The 14634-nt window shown below is 47.2% G+C and overlaps 2 protein-coding genes across 2 annotated transcripts in view; both read right to left on the bottom strand.

Moving 5' to 3' along the window:
- LOC104306904 (alpha-2-macroglobulin) overlaps nt 1-2765 on the bottom strand; it is a 61107-nt gene extending 58342 nt beyond the window's left edge. Inside the window, exon 1 of the mRNA XM_054163962.1 lies at nt 2474-2765. Within this exon, the coding sequence (XP_054019937.1) occupies nt 2474-2562 (89 nt within the window). The 5' untranslated portion in view covers nt 2563-2765. The remainder of the gene's footprint in view (nt 1-2473) is intronic.
- A 7313-nt stretch (nt 2766-10078) lies between these two features.
- Nucleotides 10079-14634, bottom strand: part of LOC104306902 (ovostatin-like) — a 39829-nt gene continuing 35273 nt past the window's right edge. Inside the window, exons 31-35 of the mRNA XM_054163956.1 lie at nt 14393-14517; nt 13401-13491; nt 11584-11652; nt 10446-10551; nt 10079-10151 (exon numbers count right to left, since the gene is read on the bottom strand). Coding sequence (XP_054019931.1) covers nt 10090-10151; nt 10446-10551; nt 11584-11652; nt 13401-13491; nt 14393-14517 — 453 coding nt within the window. The 3' untranslated portion in view covers nt 10079-10089. The remainder of the gene's footprint in view (nt 10152-10445; nt 10552-11583; nt 11653-13400; nt 13492-14392; nt 14518-14634) is intronic.

The following is a 14634-nucleotide window of genomic DNA, read 5'->3' as shown; positions in this document are numbered from 1 at the left end:
AAGCACTGGGACATACATTTAGCAAAGGCCACCAGTTCAGCTCCCAGTAAAGGGCCTGCCAGTCAAGCTGGTTCTGCCTAATCCTAATTCCGACATAGTGTAGAAAAGGATAAGGTCTCTGTAGTGCACATAAACAATATATGAGGGAAGATGATCTGCCTTGGTCCTGCTTCAGGCAGAGGCAAACCCACCAGCAGAAGTGCTTTGGCTCATTGCTCAAGGGCCTGGGTGATGGAGGTGATGTGGAAGAATGGAGAAGTTCAGTGTGTGGCTCAAGGGGATTTAGTTTTGGGTGAGAACAGACAGTGAATTCAATTAGACGATGTTGATTGCTAAAGAGCCCTGCCACCACTATTGCAGCAGCATGTCATATTGAGATGGCAGTAAGAATCCCTCACATCAGTGAGGGGTGGGTTGGATGAAAGCGAGCAAGGGGCAGCAGCGATGGAACTGGAACTGGCTTCATCAAGAGGCACACAGCAACATCCTCAAGAGAAACTTCTCAACTCACAGCCCATGAGCATTGCCCTCCCCAGGCACACCAGACTCCATCTCTGGATGCAGCATCATCTGCCTTGCCCTGGAAGGCTGTTCTGAGTGCCGGAGCCCCAGAGCCATGGATTAAATGAACTCGAGAGACATGGTAGAGGGACAGCCCATGGATGAAGGAAATGATGTCTGTGTAGTTGTGTGCACATATAGAGGACAGGAAAAGCAGGGGCAAATGGTTGGAAAGTGTAGGGTCTGGGTGTGATGCAGATGGTATAAAATAGGAGGTGGATGATGCATTCAGCTGCATGAGAGTTAATTTTCCCAGGAAGTGAGGAGGGGCCACAGCCAGGGTAACTGGAGCAAGCCAGCATTGCAATATTTGCTATCAGGGTGATGTCATGCCCAGGATCTAAGGGAGCAAGTGGCTGGGGGAAGCCCTTGCAATGTGAGGGGACAGAGCCCCTAGGCTGGGTGGTGATGATGGGTTCTGAGTGGAGGGCAATTGCAGTGTACATCACTCATTTTATAGAGTATTTTATCATTCTTATTCCTGTTGAGTATTCTCTGTATGTGCTGCTCTGTTACCTTCCTCTTCTCTCAGCCCATGGGGTTTTGCCTCTCTCTCCCAATTCTCCCTTCCCACTGGGGTGGGGGAAGGAGTGAGCAAGTGGCCATGTGGTGCTTAGTTGCTGGCTGGGGTTAATGCACAACCTCCCCACTTTGCTCCACCTCTCTCAGCCCTTCCTCCTTCTTCTCTCCCCAAGTGGTGCTGGGATCAGGAGACAGGGCAGCATGCTGCTCAAAGCAGGAGACATCTGAGCACTATGGATTCATTCCCTTTCCCTCTGATCCTGGGCAGGGATGACTGAAGAGTAGTAAATTTTCATCAGTTTTTGTTTTGCTTGGAAAAGACCTTTGAGACCACTGAGTCCAACCATTAATTACTTGTTGAATTAATTGGGATCACTTAATTACATCAGATTACTGTAGGGAGACCAGAGAGCTCTGCCTGAGTCCTAGGTAGCTTTTGTTGGCTCTCTGTCCCAGAAGCACCCAAAGAGGGCAAGTGAATGAGGGCTTGATGTAGAGTAAAAGTGGAACTGTTTGAGGTGGTCACTACTGCACCTCTGACCACAAAGTAAGGGATAGTAGTACTGCTGTGCCTTCTGCTCTGGTGCCTTTGGGCATGAAATCTCTGTGGGACACTTTACCAGATGTGTGTTGGTAAGAACTGTGCTTTTGCAGCACAGCCAGAGGCACAGCGTGTGACAGCAGCCAGGCTCTGAAGAGTGAGGCTGCTTCCATCCAGACTAAAGGCTCTGGAGCAACCTGCTTTGGCAGGTGAGGTTGGGGAAGCCAGACTCGAGTCAGCTCATGCCATCCTGGGCTGCCCCTCCCCTCAAGAGCCTGGGGTAGATGCCCCCAGGAGGGTGCCAGCACCAGGCTCTGTGCCAATGGAGAAGAATCTAGGTCACAGACCCTCTTTGGGAACAAGTACATCTGATGCTGCCAAGGGAAATGAACTGCCTTGAAAGAAACTGGAGGAAGCAAAGCAAGCTAGCAAGAAAGCAGCAGAAGAATGGGGAGAAATAACTCAGTGACTGAAACAAGCATACTACAGGAAAGGTAAGTGCACATGGATTCTAACATCATGCCCACAAACACCCCCCTGACACCTGATGGCCTCTAGGTAGGAATATAGCTCAGCAAAGATGTTGTGGGGATCTGGGTCTCAACTATTAGACAGCTGCAGGGCAGGAGTGGTGGCAGAGCTCTGCTGGACCAGGGCTGGACTGACAGTGTGTCACAGGGAGGGTGAGAATGGAGAGCACTGGCAGAGCTGTGCAGGAGGCTCAGGGGTTGGCTAGTGATTTGATGCAGGGCAGGAGTGGAAGAAACTAGCAGAGCTGAGTGACAGAAAGGAAGGAAATGGAAGCGAAAAACCTATACCTCCCTCCCCACCTCCACATGTGTAGCTTACGGTTCAGTGCTGGGAGAGGAATATCCAGGGAGGAAGAAGAGGAGAAGGAGCAGGATGCTTGGTTTGCTGGGCAGATTGTCCTTCACCATAGTGCAGAGCAGGTCTCTGGTGAGCCAAGCAGACACCCAGACCGGTTCGGCGCTGCTGTTTTCCTGTGCCTTGTAGTTCCCCTTCACTCTCTGCTGGGTCAGCCTCTTTATAACTGCTCTGTAAACACCCCAGGGGCTGGAGGAGATAAGGGCTGGGGGCCAGGACCCACCCGGAAATGGGGAGAGGCAGTAAGGAGGAGCTGAGACGGAGGGACAGTGTTTGCCAGAGACTTTTCAAGTGGAGGAAGTGTGTTTGTTGGGTAGTGCTTTTATTAGAAAACTCCATACCCTGCCTTCTTTAACCCATCAGGAATCCACAGTGCTGGGGGGGATGAAATATGCTCAGCACACAGCAGTATTCCCCGTGTGTGGCATCCAATCGCAGCACAGCTATGGGTGCTGTGATCTTTTGAAGCCAAAGGCCAGGTTTATACATATCTTAAGAACAAAAGGGTACCCACAGGCAGAAGCATTGCCCATATTATGTTAACAGAATAATACAGTTGTTTGCTGAGGCAGTTGCTGACAGAGCTACTGCAGGTCAGACAATCTCTCAGGACTATAACCCAAGGTCATAGAATCATGGTATCATTTGGGTGGGAAAAGACCTTTAAGATCATTGAGTACTCTGCCAAGCCTGATACTAAACCACATTCCTCAACATTGCATCTCTGTGTCTTTGAAACAACTCCAGGGATGGAGATTCAACCATCTCCCTGGGGAGCCTGTTCCAGGCTTTGAGAACCCTTTCAGTGAAGAAGTTCCCTTTAATAGCCAGCCTAAACCTCCCCTGGTGCAACTTGAGGCCATTTCTTCTCAACCTATCACTTGTTACTAGGGAGAAAAGATCAACTCCCATCTCATTCCAGCCTCCTTTCAGGCAGTTGTAGAGAGCAAGAAAGTTTCTCCTCTGCCTCCTTTCCTCCAAACTTCAGCAGACCCAGTTCCCTCAGGCACTTCCAGTTCTGCCACCTCGTGGACTGTGTGTTGCACAATGCTCAATCCTCAAAGCTAAATGAAGGCAATAATCTGAACTTCAACCTTTAGCTTGTAGAATAGAATAGAATAGAATAGAATAGAATAGAATAGAATAGAATAGAATAGACCAGGTTGGAAGAGACCTTCAAGATCATTGAGTCCAACCTATCACCCAACACCACCTAAACAACTAAACCATGGCACCAAGCACCCTATCAAGTCTCCTCCTGAACACCTCCAATGATGGTGACTCCACCACCTCCCTGGGCAGCACATTCCAATGGCCAATCTCTCTCTCTGTGTAAAACTTCCTCCTAGCCTCCAGCCTGAATCTCCCCTGGTGCAGCCTGAGACTGTGTCCTCTTGTTCTGGTGCTGGTTGGAAGATGTGTGTGTGTAAAAGAATACTTAATAGAATAAAAGCTGAGGAAACAGTTCTTGACAACACTAGGATTGTGCCTAAGGTGGCCCAATGCACTTTCACTTTAGAATCTCTGGTGGAAAGCAGCAGCTTTAGCCAAGGAATGTCTCTCTTCAGCGCTTGCATCACCTTTGCATGGGGACAGGTGGGAAAACAGCCACTATAAAAGCTGAGACTTCTCTTAACAACTCCAGCTAACAAAATGTTGTTAGCTCTTCAGGTACAGGTTTACTGTTGTGTGGGAGACAACAACTCAGCACTGCTTAGGCCACATCTTGAGTCCTGTGTCCCTGGCCCTCAGTTTAGGAAAGATGTTGAGTTGCTGGAAGGTGTCCAGAGAAGGGCAACAAAGCTGGGGAGGGGTCTGGAGCACAGCCCTGTGAGGAGAGGCTGAGGGAACTGGGGTTGCTTAGCCTGGAGAAGAGGAGGCTCAGGGGAGACCTTCTTGCTATCTCCAACTCCCTGAAGGGAGGTTGTAGCCAGGTGGGGGTTGGTCTCTTCTCCCAGGCAACCAGCACCAGAACAAGAGGACACAGTCTCAAGCTGTGCCAAGGGAGGTTGAGACTGGATGTTAGGAAGTAATTATTCACAGAAAAAGAGATTGGCCATTGGAATGTGCTGCCCAGGGAGGTGGTGGAGTCACCATCCCTGGAGGTGTTTAGGAAGAGCCTGGATGAGGCACTTGGTGCCATGGTTTAGTTGATCAGATGGTGTTGGGTGAGAGGTTGGACTTGATGATCTCAAAAGTCTTTTCTAACCTGGTTAATTCTGCATTCTGTATATTTCACAGGCCATAGTGAAGTGAAAGTCCTCATGGCAGTAAACCTCATGGTTTACTGGCCATGGTGGTTTTGGCTTGACAATTGGACTCAATGATCTGAAAGGTTTTTCCAATCTTAATGATTCTATGATTCCATTAGGGAATATTGCTGTCCCCATGGGAGTGGGAGGCAAAAAGGTCATGGTATAGATCTAAACATCTATAGGAAGAGTCTGAGCATGGGATGTTTATTAGATTTGACTGCCACTGGCAATTATCTGTTTGAGTCTCAAGATTAGTTTCATATTGAGGGTGCAGAGGTCTGCAGTGGGAAATATGTGCATGATGTTTTAGTAGTTCAAGTTTGGCCTAAGAGGAAAAGAGGTCTGCAGAAGAATGATAAAAATGCAGCTTTGTGGTTTTGTGGCTTTTTCTCCAGGCCCTTCTTCCTTCCCAGAAAATGAAGTCTGACTGAACAGAAGACAATTTGGCCAGACCTGAGGGAGATTTTATATGAGTTTCATGTGGAATGCTGAAGGCTTGGATTAACTGGCCTTAAATCCCCCAGGAAGATGCCTATCCTGTATTCACATCCACTCGGCCTGCTCTTATTTGCAGCCTTGTGACTGTAACTAGTAATTTCACTTGTTTTAGTGCAGTCTGACACTCATGTAAATTGAGCCAGTTTCTGTGGGTCAGGATGTTTCAGGAAAGCAAAATCCACAGCCTTTCTTTCTTCCCTCCTACTGCCAGTCAAGCTTTGACTTTGGAACTCGGTGTGGAAATCTGCCTCCTACCCAAAGCCATTTCATACCCTACAAAACCTTTGTCTGTGAAGCTGAATGAGATGGCTTTTTATGCCATCAATGTCATGCATATCCTGGATGGCAATCCCTGTGCAAGTCCCAAAGTCACACATGGCTGGTAGGTTGGCATTTGGACTTGATGATCTGAGCCATTCTTTCCTACCTTTGATCTTATGAGTATTCGAGCACCCTGCTGCCTGTGGGGACTCAGACATCTGGGTTGTTGAGAAGCCAGGCTTGAGGAAATCAGAAGCACAAGTCCCAAGTCCTACTGCCTCAAATTATTTAGTACCTTTGGCAAAAAAATAAAGAAAACAGTCTGGGAAGATTTGAGGATCCCAAATGCCATTTCCAGCGGTAATGATCCTAGGCTCCTATGATTCTGTGGTTCTGTGAGTCTCTAGTCTGTGTTGACACGATGGTTAATTCTCACTGAACAAGTCCACACACAGCTCTAGCAAACTGCCTGGTGAAGTGGATCCTGTCAAAATCACAGAATCACCAAGGTTGGAGGAGACCTCAAAGATCATCAAGTCCAACCTGTCTCCACAGACCTCATGACTAAACCATGGCACCAAGTGCCTCAACCAATCCCCTCTTGAACACCTCCAGGGATGGTGACTCCACCACCTCCCTGGGCAGCATATTCCAATGGGCAATTACTCTCTCTGTGAAGAACTTTCTCCTCAAAAACATGTACTAGGCTTCAGCACTTGAAGAACTTGCATCTTTGCTTAAATCTTTGTTAATGCCCTTGCATGGCAGGTCATCCCCTGCCACACACTCCATGACAGACCCATCCTTTTCTTCCTACTCCTGCATTGTGCATGGTCACCTCCCACCCTCAGACCACTGCAAATAAGCCACTGTGGGACTGGATCCCAGTGCTTGTGAGGATGTGGGGCAGGCTGTGGATGTAGTCTACCTGGACCTGAGCAAGGCCTTTGCCACCATCCCCCACAGCAAACTCCTGGCCAAGCTGGCAGCCCCTGGCTTGGACAGCAGCACTCTGAGCTGGGTTAGGAACTGGCTGGAGGCTGAGCCCAGAGAGTGGTGGTGAATGGTGCCACAGCCAGCTGGCAGCCAGGCACTAGTGGTGTGCCCCAGGGATCAGTACTGGGCCCCGTGCTCTTTAACATCTTTATTGATGATCTGGATGAGGGCATTGAGTCCATCAGCAGTAAATTTGCTGACAACACCAAGCTGGGGGCAGGAGTTGATCAGTTAGAGGATAGGAGAGCTCTGCAGAGGGACCTGGACAGGCTGGGCAGAGTCCAAGGGCTTGAGATTGAACACGTCTAAGTGCCAGGTGCTGCACATTTGCCACAGCAACCCCATGCAGAGCTACAGGCTGGGGACAGAGTGGCTGAGAGCAGCCAGGCAGAAAGGGTCCTGGGGGTACTGGTTGATAGTAGGCTGAACAGGAGCCAGCAGTGTTGGTCAGTTAGAGGGCAGAAGGGCTCTGCAGAGGGACCTCGACCAACTGGACAGATGGGCAGAGTCCAACAGGATGGCATTCAACAAATCCAAGTGCCAGGTGCTGCACTTTGGCCACAACAACCTCATGCAGAGCTACAGGCTGGGGTCAGAGTGGCTGGAGAGCTTCCAAACAGGCAACCAGCACCAGAACAAGAGGACACAGTCTCAAGCTGTGCCAGGAGAAGTTTAGGCTCAAGGTGAGAAGAAAGTTCTTCACTGAGAGAGTTGTTAGCCATTGGAATGTGCTGCCCAGGGAGGTGGTGGAGTCACCGTCCCTGGAAGTGTTCAAGAGGGGATTGGATGTGGCACTTGGTGCCATGGTGTAGTCATGAGGTCTGTGGTGACAGGTTGGACTCGATGATCTTTGAGGTCTCTTCCAAATTTGGTGATTCTGTGATTCTGTGATTTTTTTTTGCTTGGGAAAGGCATCTAAGATCATAAAGTCCAACCATGGCCATTAAATCGTGGCCCAAAGTGCCCAAGTTCTTATTTTAACTTATCATGCATGACAAATCTTTTATGAGATCTTTGTCACCCACCTTTCTTATTTTGACTTGTCATGCTGTCCAAGTTTTGAGCCACGAGCTGCCCAGGGCAGAGGGACAGAACGTTTACTCTGAGGAGCTCCATACTGATCGGGTGTTCAAAGGGAAATGGTATTTACCAACATATGCAAAAGGTATTCAGGTAGAAGGAATACATTCATGAACTACCAGGCAAAACCCTCCCAGATCCTTCCATAAACCTCAACTCCCCTCAGCTCCAGCAGGCCCGAGAGCATCTATATTACAGCATGGAAGTTCCCTGCCAGCCAAAGCCATCTCCCCGGCATGAGACAATGCGCGCACATCCTGACCGGAGAGCAGGAGAGAAGGGGGAGGATAGCAGCTGCACACCCACCTTAAATAGTAAGATACCAGAAAACTAAATAGAAAAACATAGTACAATAGCCTGGAAAGGAGTGCCCATCCCCCTGGGACTCTCTCTAGCCTTTCACAGGAGCACAGGATGTCAGGGGTTGGAAGGGACCCAAAGAGATCATTGAGTCCAACCCCCTGCCAGAGCAGGACCATACAATCTAGCTCAGGTCACACAGGAGCACATCCAGACAGGCCTTGAAAGTCTCCAGAGAAGGAGACTCCACAACCTCTCTGGGGAGCCTGTTCCAGTGCCCTGTGTCCTTTACATAAAGAAGTTCCCCCTTGTGTTGAGGTGGAACCTCCTGTGCTGCAGCTTACATCCATTGCTCCTTGTCCTACCACAGGGAGCAAGTGAGCAGAGCCTGTCCCCTCCCTCCTGACCCCCAGCCCTCAGATAGTTATAAACATTTATTAAATCCCCTCTAAGTCTTAGCTTTTCCAGACTAAACAGCCCCAGGTCCCTCAGCCTCTCCTCACCAGGCAGTGCTCCAGTCCCCTAATCATCCTCGTAGCCCTCCACTGGACCCTCTCCAGCAGATCCCTGTCCCTCTTAGACTGAGCACAATACTCAGTACTGAGCCTTTGGAGGACTTTCTTTGTGGTTATACCAATTAATTCTTGAGTTCCCTTAACCTACCACACATGCATGGAGAATCTTCCAAGAGATTCTTTTACAAGCCAGACAAGGGATTTGTGTCCTAAAGTGAGATAATATTTAGACATAGAGTGTTAATATTGTTTTGGTTGGAAAAGACTTCTAAGATCATAGAGTCCAACCAGGGCCATCAAACCATGTCCTGAAGTGACATCCCAGTTTTGACACTGCCACACATATTTCTGCATGACATTTTGTAAAGGCTGCCTGGTGATGGATTCATGTAGTTACTATGTAGGACAGAAAGGTGTTGGGGTACTCTTTGAAGATGCTGCTGGAAGGTGAAACTCAGCTTGGCATATGAAATGTCCCTCTTTGAATTGCATCCCATTGGCCTTGGCCCAGCCAGCCAGCCTGCCCAGGTCCCTCTGTAGAGCCTTCCTCCCATCAAGACTCCCTCCCTGCTTAGATTAAAATGTCTGTTCTGTGACACTGAGCAAAAAGACAATGCCCACTGTAAAAGAGAGGTTTATTGATGGAAAGGCATATGTGATTATGATACAGATCTGATGAGATGTACCATGAAAGGAAACAGAATCAGACACCAGCTCAAATGGCATCATGGACTGTCACTGTGATTAGTAAGGTAAAATGACCCTTTCCAGGACTGAAGACAATAGGTTCCTTGACCACATCTTCAACATTTGTGATGTTCCTGAAGGAGAAAATCCAAGTGAAAATAACCTCATTGCAAACAAACAGACAGCTGCAGGATATAAAATATGGTATCAGGATACAGGGTATTCAACCCCCTCCATGCAAAACAGATAAAAGCAAGCTGTGTCTAAGCTGTGCCCATGTTCCTCAAGAACTGCTCAGCAGATAACAGCTAGCATAACTGCTATGAAGAGCAAGCCACAGACCTGGACCTCCCCAGCACCAAGAGATCATCACACCTCTGGCCACATCACCTCTATGATTCATGTCACCTTAGTTGTTCCCCTCCTGTAATGCATTAACTACTCAGGAAAGGGTTGCTGTAAATCCATGTGAAGCACCTAGGCTGTGTGCATGAAATGTAGGTTTCAGAGGGAAATCTTGCAAGCTTCTCTTCTCTGGAGACTTTCAAAACCCCCATGGACATGTTCCTCTGCAACCTCATCTAGGCACATTTGCTCTATCAGGGGAGTTGGACTAGATGATCTCCAGAGGTCCCTTCCAACCTGGTCTGTGATAGCTGTAGGTGGATTATTCCTAAGTGCTGATGCTTTTGAGGAAACTTTGAAGCTATCTCCCAGTCTCTCTGTTATTCTGAACTTTGGCTTTCATCCTAGAGGCTGAGTTCTTCCCACGAACAGCAATGTGGTCCTCACTTGGAGGCCACTGAGCGTGTGTCCTGAGACAGGATCTGCCACTCCTTCTGGCTGCTGCCTGAGAAGCCTGGTGGAGACTGAATACCCTGTTTCTGCAAGAATAGTTATGGTGCTATTCACCCTACCAATCTATTTGTGCTGCCTTATAGTTCACCTTCTTAGCTGCTTTTGTTCTTTCACTTACCTTTTCCAATCTTTAATCCATTTGTGCAGCAACCTCTTTGCAAGGTGACATATACTGAGCCACAGCATACTCTTCTGGAGAAGATGGAAAGAAATGTTCCTGTTAGCCTAGAGTCCACTTTTTCTCGAGGTGGATATGTCTTACACTCAGCTTAAACTGGAGATCCTTCATATCTTCCTCATTCTGGCACATGCAACTTCCTAGTCACACCTATTTGTCTCCTTGGGGGTGAGAATAAGCTCACTAAAGTTAAGTGCATCTCTGCCCTGGCTCTAGACCCTGGCTCAGGCTCTCCCTCAGTGCTTGCAGTTTTTCTGCTGTCCTTATCCCTCTCCTGAGCTTCACATTGATTAAAATCAACGACCCACCTGTTTCATAGTAATCATAGATCTGCACAGCAGCTGGCTTGGGACTGGTCACAATGAAGTCCTGCTCAACTGAGAAAGTGATTTCTTTCCTTTTCTTCTGTGAGATCTGGGAATGGAGTGACAAGGATCACATTAAGTCTTTTCATTTGTACAACACTCTTGAGCAGATCAGGATGGCAACTTGCACTGATGCCACACATACAGATGTGGGACATCTGTTATCTGAAATGTGTTTAGAATCACAGAATCATGAGGAGTTTAAAAGTGAAACTGAAGTTGGTTTCCTACCCTGCTTCTGTAATTATTATACACCTGTCACCAGAAAGAGAAGGAAAGTCCCAAACAACAGTCCTTAATTATCCACATCACTCCCATTCAGGATGATTCCAGACCCTCCCATTCCAGACACAGGTATTGTGTGCCACCAGGAAACTGATAATCAATGTACCTCACTGGGGCATTGGCTTTTGTTGTTAGTTCTGCAGGACCCCGAGCAAATGTACTTTTACTACACCAGTTCTGAACCAGGGATTAGGTTAGAAGTCATAGTGGGGTTTAGAAGTTATAGTGGGAATTAACTAGGATAAGAGAATGAATGGAAATCCTTCCAGGGATCAGAACAGTATTTCACATCCTGTTGGAAGGACTGTGAGAAGCCTACCAAGAGAGATATACCCAAGGAAACATCTTTTCTGGTGTCTTATCTGCTACTGGCTGAAAGGAGAACAAACTTTGATCAGTTTCTACGTGGGTTTGGGTTTGATTTTTTTTCTTGTGAAGATCTTGAAGGTCTTTTCCAACCTGGTTAATTCTATTCTATTCTATTCCATTCCATTCCATTCCATTCCATTCCATTCCATTCCATTCCATTCCATTCCATCCCATCCCATCCCATCCCATCCTATCCTATCCTATTCCTTTCTAGTTGCTAGTAGGGAATGCATCAGTTTGAAGTCTTTTGGGAGACTTGGATGTTACATGCAGCATGTACATGCATGTTTTGAGGAGTCAGCAAACTGATGAGGAAGGGACCACGATACATGCACTTCACAGAGTATGCACTCCATGTGTGGGTGTGTCTATCACATGCTGTTAGTTTCTTCTGTGAAAAATCAAGTAGAGAGTGAACAGAGCTTACATTTTCCAGATAGAGGAGAACGTGGTTTTTCTTGGTTTCTACTTGCATCACTGCATGACCAGCAACAAGCTTTAAAACAAGGAAATTAAGATAAATATGCTTGTAAGTCATTAAAAGCCAAGTGCTACCTCATACCCTACCACTGAATGGTTGTGGGATTCATTCTATTCCTAGTCAGGTGTCAAGGACTGGCAGCTGATTTTTTGCATCCGAGTCAGAGAATCACAGAATTGCTCTGGTTGGAAAAGAACTTTACAATCGTTGAGTCCAAACATTATCTGACTGCTAAGCCTGGACCTAAACCATGTCCCTCAGCACCACATCTCTGCCTCTTTGAAACACCTCCAGGGATGGGGATCCAACCACCTTCCTGGGGAATCTGGTCCATCCTTTCAGTGAAGAAGTGTCTTCTAATAGTCAACCTAAACCTCCCATGGTGTAACTTGAAGCCATTTCCTCTTGTCCTGTCAATTATATATTGCCATTTCCTTGGTTGAGTCTTCCTCTGGTCTCCACCAGGTTTTCTAAGAGGGTAAGGTTTGCTGACCCAGCTCATTGTGGTGCTGTCTTGTTTGTTATTCTTCAGTTTTGTCTGCTTTGGTTCTGTTCTGAGTCTGATTTTTCTTCCACTACATTATTATTGAATTGCAGATTCCAGAAACTTCCTAAGAGTAGAGGTTGGCTCAGTAGCTTTGCACCATTTGGAGACTCCAAAAAACCATGCTTTTTGGATGTGAATTTCAATGAAATGCAGAATATTGAAAACAATCTTTAAATAAAAATGTAATATCAAAGGTAATTAGGTCAGCTCTGAGCTACAGAATAGGAGGACACAGTCTCAAGCTGTGCCAGGGGAAGTTTAGGCTGGAGGTGAGGAGAAAGTTCTTCCCAGAAAGAGTAATTTGCCATTGGGATGTGCTGCCCAGGGAGGTGGTGGAGTCCCCACCCCAGGAGGTATTCAAAAAAGAATTGGATGTGGCACTTGGAGCCATGGTTTAGCTGTCAGGAGGTGTTAGGTATTAGGCAATAGGTTGGACTTGATGATCTCTGAGGTCTTTTCCAACCTGGTTGATTCCATGATACTATTATTACTAGGTAGAAGAGGCCAATATCCACCTCACTACAGCCTTCTTTCTGGGAGCTATAGAGAGCAAGAAAGTCTCCCTTCAGCCTCCTTTTCTCCAGGCTAAACAATCCCAGTTCCCTCAGCTGCTCCTCACAAGACCTGTTCTCCAGACTTCACCACCTTCATTAACTTTCTCTGGATATACTCCAGCACCTCAATGTCTTTCTTGTAGTGGGTGCTCCAAAACTGAACCCAGTACACCAAGTGTGGCCTCACCAGTGCTGAGTACAGGGGAAAAATCCCTTCTGTGGTCCTGCTGGTCACAATAATGCTGCTGGACAGTTGCAGTGGACTGAGCAAAACCTGCCATTTGACTTTAAAGGGAGTATGAGCACTTTACACTCCCTATTGAAGCAAGGAGGAACTGCAGCTCATTTGAGGAATACTGTCTGACTCCAGTGCCATATGGTTCTCAGAACTAGTCTGGCAGATTTCCCACCCTTTCCCTACCCAGGCAGTGTCAGCTCCCAGATGCAGCTGCCAGCTGGTCAGGCTCTAGCTGGAATCCCTCCTAGTTTTCAATATGTAAAAGGCTGTGTGCTCACAGTAACCTGTAGGGCATTCCCTCCACCCAGCAGTGAAGACTGTGCAGTCATGCAAACACTTTACAGGTCTTAACCAACCCTCTATTTTCATCATGACCAGTCTTCTCCTCTGTCTCTGGAGTGACTCATTTCATCTTGCTCCTTACCTTATCCAGGGAAGACTTAACAGGAACAAAGCCAGAAAGCATCTTCACATCAATAATGACCATGTTGGAGCTTGTGCGCTTCCCTGTGTAACTGAAACAGGAGACTCCTGTCAGTCTGGATCATACCTGGGAAAGCAAACCTCAGATCTCTGCTCCTGGGCTCATAATGCCATGTGAGGAGGTTGGCATGAATCATGTGTGCTTGCTGTTTGGCTTGGATGGGAGATGGTGTGACTCCTAGTGTGAAGGGGCCAAAAATGTGCTGCCTCCACTGATTTCTGACACAAGGCCTTTGGGATGTGATATGTTGCAGGCTGATATCATCAGCACATTGATCAGGTCATGTTTCTTGACTTTATAAGCAGAACTGAATACACACCAGCAATCTTCTCTGTGAATCTTGTCATCTGTGCCTCTGGTTTATTGATGGCTGTGGTAGTTTGGCCCACCAGCATTAACAAAAGCTTGGCTCAGTCAGGAATGCAAATGGAAGCTGTATTTACAAGCAATGACTACACTCTACAATGGGATGTAATGAATATGTACAGATATACAGGAGGTACAATATTAAACAGGTATTTACAGGCAGAAAACAGCACAGAAACCCCCCTGAACCTTCTGGGGCCACAAAAGGAGCGGGGGTAACTGCTCCACTTCCTCCCCCAATCTCCCCCCTCTTTTCATCTAATTACAAGGAAAGAGAAAGATGTTAGAGAGTTCTGTTAGCTCCAAGAGCATTGTTAGTGCTCTTGTCTCAAGGTCAGGCTGATAAGGTCCTTCTCCAGCGAAGCAGAGCAGAAGCAGCCAGAGAATGAATGAAAGAAGAATGTGAGGTTGTTAGAATATATCCCACACATCTGCCCAATGAGATGTGTTTAGAACAATCTGTGGCTTTCCTCTTTACACCCAGCTGTGGATTGGTTTATATTTCTCCACAAACCTGCAGTTAACTTTCAAAGGCATAGCCTGAAACTGCCACAGTTGCACATTACCTGCTTGTGAGGACAATATCAAACTGTGCTGGTCGATCCAGTGGGCATGAAGCCTTCGATGTCTGTACTGAGAGCGAAAATCCAAAGCCCCCCTCTAGAAAGTGAATGTTGTATCTTAGTGCTGCCTGAAAGAGAAAAACACATGCTTTTGTTCAAGCAGGCCAAGGGGTTTCACTTGCCCTCCAAAAAAACCCTCCACATACATGTGTCAAACTTAGAGCAGCTTCCCAGCCATACTGCTC

This window comes from Dryobates pubescens, chromosome 8 (genome assembly GCF_014839835.1).
Source record: "Dryobates pubescens isolate bDryPub1 chromosome 8, bDryPub1.pri, whole genome shotgun sequence".
Classification (NCBI taxonomy): domain Eukaryota; kingdom Metazoa; phylum Chordata; class Aves; order Piciformes; family Picidae; genus Dryobates; species Dryobates pubescens.
Note: the sequence above shows the minus strand (reverse complement) of the source record. Positions and strands in the feature narration are given on the sequence as shown.